The sequence below is a fragment of the Nanorana parkeri genome, unplaced genomic scaffold (assembly GCF_000935625.1).
Source record: "Nanorana parkeri isolate BGI_ZX_2015 unplaced genomic scaffold, ASM93562v1 scaffold2832, whole genome shotgun sequence".
In the NCBI taxonomy this organism is placed as follows: Eukaryota; Metazoa; Chordata; class Amphibia; order Anura; family Dicroglossidae; genus Nanorana; species Nanorana parkeri.
This window is the reverse complement of record NW_017309100.1, coordinates 1,138-5,457: the sequence shown is the minus strand read 5'-3', so window position 1 is coordinate 5,457 and position 4,320 is coordinate 1,138. Positions and strand designations below refer to the sequence as shown.

The following is a 4,320-nucleotide window of genomic DNA, read 5'->3' as shown; positions in this document are numbered from 1 at the left end:
CCCCGGCCTCACCATCCTCGTCGTATATAAAAGGGTGAACGCGGGTGATGTCATCAGAGCCACCATTCTTTTCCAGCATCCAGAGAAGAGGGCCCCCAAAATTAAATACTGACCCCCGCACCATATCCAACCCATCGCCCCGCCATTTACAGATCAGATAGAAAGTCACAAACAACGGAAGGAGCGATGTACAAAGGGGCCCGGCGGGCACTTACCCTCTCACTGATGGCATTGTATTTAATGGCCAGCTCGTCCCTCTCTGCCCGGCTCTGGGCCAGCAGATCCTCCACCCGGGACAACTCCTGCTGCAGGATGCGATTCTCCTCTTGTACGGAGAGGAGGGAGGACATGTCTGAGGGGGGACCTGCAGAGAAGACGGGGGATGGTATTAACTGGTCACTGACATCACTGCTCTATGACATCACTGCTCTATGACATCACTGCTCTATGACATCACTGCTCTATGACATCACTGCTCTATGACATCACTGCTCACCCACGTCACTGCTCACCCTCCTCACCGCTCACCCTCCTCACCGCTCACCCGCGTCACTGCTCACCGGCGTCACTGCTCACCGGCGTCACTGCTCACCGGCGTCACTGCTCACCGGCGTCACTGCTCACCGGCGTCACTGCTCACCGGCGTCACTGCTCACCGGCGTCACTGCTCACCGGCGTCACTGCTCACCGGCGTCACTGCTCACCGGCGTCACTGCTCACCGGCGTCACTGCTCACCGGCGTCACTGCTCACCGGCGTCACTGCTCACCGGCGTCACTGCTCACCGGCGTCACTGCTCACCGGCGTCACTGCTCACCGGCGTCACTGCTCACCGGCGTCACTGCTCACCGGCGTCACTGCTCACCGGCGTCACTGCTCACCGGCGTCACTGCTCACCGGCGTCACTGCTCACCGGCGTCACTGCTCACCGGCGTCACTGCTCACCGGCGTCACTGCTCACCGGCGTCACTGCTCACCGGCGTCACTGCTCACCGGCGTCACTGCTCACCGGCGTCACTGCTCACCGGCGTCACTGCTCACCGGCGTCACTGCTCACCGGCGTCACTGCTCACCGGCGTCACTGCTCACCGGCGTCACTGCTCACCGGCGTCACTGCTCACCGGCGTCACTGCTCACCGGCGTCACTGCTCACCGGCGTCACTGCTCACCGGCGTCACTGCTCACCGGCGTCACTGCTCACCGGCGTCACTGCTCACCGGCGTCACTGCTCACCGGCGTCACTGCTCACCGGCGTCACTGCTCACCGGCGTCACTGCTCACCGGCGTCACTGCTCACCGGCGTCACTGCTCACCGGCGTCACTGCTCACCGGCGTCACTGCTCACCGGCGTCACTGCTCACCGGCGTCACTGCTCACCGGCGTCACTGCTCACCGGCGTCACTGCTCACCGGCGTCACTGCTCACCGGCGTCACTGCTCACCGGCGTCACTGCTCACCGGCGTCACTGCTCACCGGCGTCACTGCTCACCGGCGTCACTGCTCACCGGCGTCACTGCTCACCGGCGTCACTGCTCACCGGCGTCACTGCTCACCGGCGTCACTGCTCACCGGCGTCACTGCTCACCGGCGTCACTGCTCACCGGCGTCACTGCTCACCGGCGTCACTGCTCACCGGCGTCACTGCTCACCGGCGTCACTGCTCACCGGCGTCACTGCTCACCGGCGTCACTGCTCACCGGCGTCACTGCTCACCGGCGTCACTGCTCACCGGCGTCACTGCTCACCGGCGTCACTGCTCACCGGCGTCACTGCTCACCGGCGTCACTGCTCACCGGCGTCACTGCTCACCGGCGTCACTGCTCACCGGCGTCACTGCTCACCGGCGTCACTGCTCACCGGCGTCACTGCTCACCGGCGTCACTGCTCACCGGCGTCACTGCTCACCGGCGTCACTGCTCACCGGCGTCACTGCTCACCGGCGTCACTGCTCACCGGCGTCACTGCTCACCGGCGTCACTGCTCACCGGCGTCACTGCTCACCGGCGTCACTGCTCACCGGCGTCACTGCTCACCGGCGTCACTGCTCACCGGCGTCACTGCTCACCGGCGTCACTGCTCACCGGCGTCACTGCTCACCGGCGTCACTGCTCACCGGCGTCACTGCTCACCGGCGTCACTGCTCACCGGCGTCACTGCTCACCGGCGTCACTGCTCACCGGCGTCACTGCTCACCGGCGTCACTGCTCACCGGCGTCACTGCTCACCGGCGTCACTGCTCACCGGCGTCACTGCTCACCGGCGTCACTGCTCACCGGCGTCACTGCTCACCGGCGTCACTGCTCACCGGCGTCACTGCTCACCGGCGTCACTGCTCACCGGCGTCACTGCTCACCGGCGTCACTGCTCACCGGCGTCACTGCTCACCGGCGTCACTGCTCACCGGCGTCACTGCTCACCGGCGTCACTGCTCACCGGCGTCACTGCTCACCGGCGTCACTGCTCACCGGCGTCACTGCTCACCGGCGTCACTGCTCACCGGCGTCACTGCTCACCGGCGTCACTGCTCACCGGCGTCACTGCTCACCGGCGTCACTGCTCACCGGCGTCACTGCTCACCGGCGTCACTGCTCACCGGCGTCACTGCTCACCGGCGTCACTGCTCACCGGCGTCACTGCTCACCGGCGTCACTGCTCACCGGCGTCACTGCTCACCGGCGTCACTGCTCACCGGCGTCACTGCTCACCGGCGTCACTGCTCACCGGCGTCACTGCTCACCGGCGTCACTGCTCACCGGCGTCACTGCTCACCGGCGTCACTGCTCACCGGCGTCACTGCTCACCGGCGTCACTGCTCACCGGCGTCACTGCTCACCGGCGTCACTGCTCACCGGCGTCACTGCTCACCGGCGTCACTGCTCACCGGCGTCACTGCTCACCGGCGTCACTGCTCACCGGCGTCACTGCTCACCGGCGTCACTGCTCACCGGCGTCACTGCTCACCGGCGTCACTGCTCACCGGCGTCACTGCTCACCGGCGTCACTGCTCACCGGCGTCACTGCTCACCGGCGTCACTGCTCACCGGCGTCACTGCTCACCGGCGTCACTGCTCACCGGCGTCACTGCTCACCGGCGTCACTGCTCACCGGCGTCACTGCTCACCGGCGTCACTGCTCACCGGCGTCACTGCTCACCGGCGTCACTGCTCACCGGCGTCACTGCTCACCGGCGTCACTGCTCACCGGCGTCACTGCTCACCGGCGTCACTGCTCACCGGCGTCACTGCTCACCGGCGTCACTGCTCACCGGCGTCACTGCTCACCGGCGTCACTGCTCACCGGCGTCACTGCTCACCGGCGTCACTGCTCACCGGCGTCACTGCTCACCGGCGTCACTGCTCACCGGCGTCACTGCTCACCGGCGTCACTGCTCACCGGCGTCACTGCTCACCGGCGTCACTGCTCACCGGCGTCACTGCTCACCGGCGTCACTGCTCACCGGCGTCACTGCTCACCGGCGTCACTGCTCACCGGCGTCACTGCTCACCGGCGTCACTGCTCACCGGCGTCACTGCTCACCGGCGTCACTGCTCACCGGCGTCACTGCTCACCGGCGTCACTGCTCACCGGCGTCACTGCTCACCGGCGTCACTGCTCACCGGCGTCACTGCTCACCGGCGTCACTGCTCACCGGCGTCACTGCTCACCGGCGTCACTGCTCACCGGCGTCACTGCTCACCGGCGTCACTGCTCACCGGCGTCACTGCTCACCGGCGTCACTGCTCACCGGCGTCACTGCTCACCGGCGTCACTGCTCACCGGCGTCACTGCTCACCGGCGTCACTGCTCACCGGCGTCACTGCTCACCGGCGTCACTGCTCACCGGCGTCACTGCTCACCGGCGTCACTGCTCACCGGCGTCACTGCTCACCGGCGTCACTGCTCACCGGCGTCACTGCTCACCGGCGTCACTGCTCACCGGCGTCACTGCTCACCGGCGTCACTGCTCACCGGCGTCACTGCTCACCGGCGTCACTGCTCACCGGCGTCACTGCTCACCGGCGTCACTGCTCACCGGCGTCACTGCTCACCGGCGTCACTGCTCACCGGCGTCACTGCTCACCGGCGTCACTGCTCACCGGCGTCACTGCTCACCCGCGTCACTGCTCACCCACGTCACCGCTCACCCGCGTCACTGCTCTCACCGCTCACCCACGTCACCTCTCCCCCACGTCACTGCTCACCCACGTCACCGCTCCCCCACATCACTGCTCACCCACGTCACTGCTCACCCGCGTCACTGCTCACCCACGACACCGCTCCCCCACATCACTGCTCACCCATATCACCGCTCCCCCACCTC

At 66.9% G+C, this 4,320-nt stretch overlaps 1 protein-coding gene across 1 annotated transcript in view; it reads right to left on the bottom strand.

Moving 5' to 3' along the window:
• CROCC (ciliary rootlet coiled-coil, rootletin) overlaps nt 1–4,320 on the bottom strand; it is a gene marked incomplete at its 5' end in the record, with an annotated part of 35,541 nt that overhangs the window by 30,175 nt on the left and 1,046 nt on the right. Inside the window, 2 exons of the mRNA XM_018574234.1 lie at nt 13–67; nt 216–364. Of these exons, the coding sequence (XP_018429736.1) occupies nt 13–67; nt 216–364 (204 nt within the window). The remainder of the gene's footprint in view (nt 1–12; nt 68–215; nt 365–4,320) is intronic.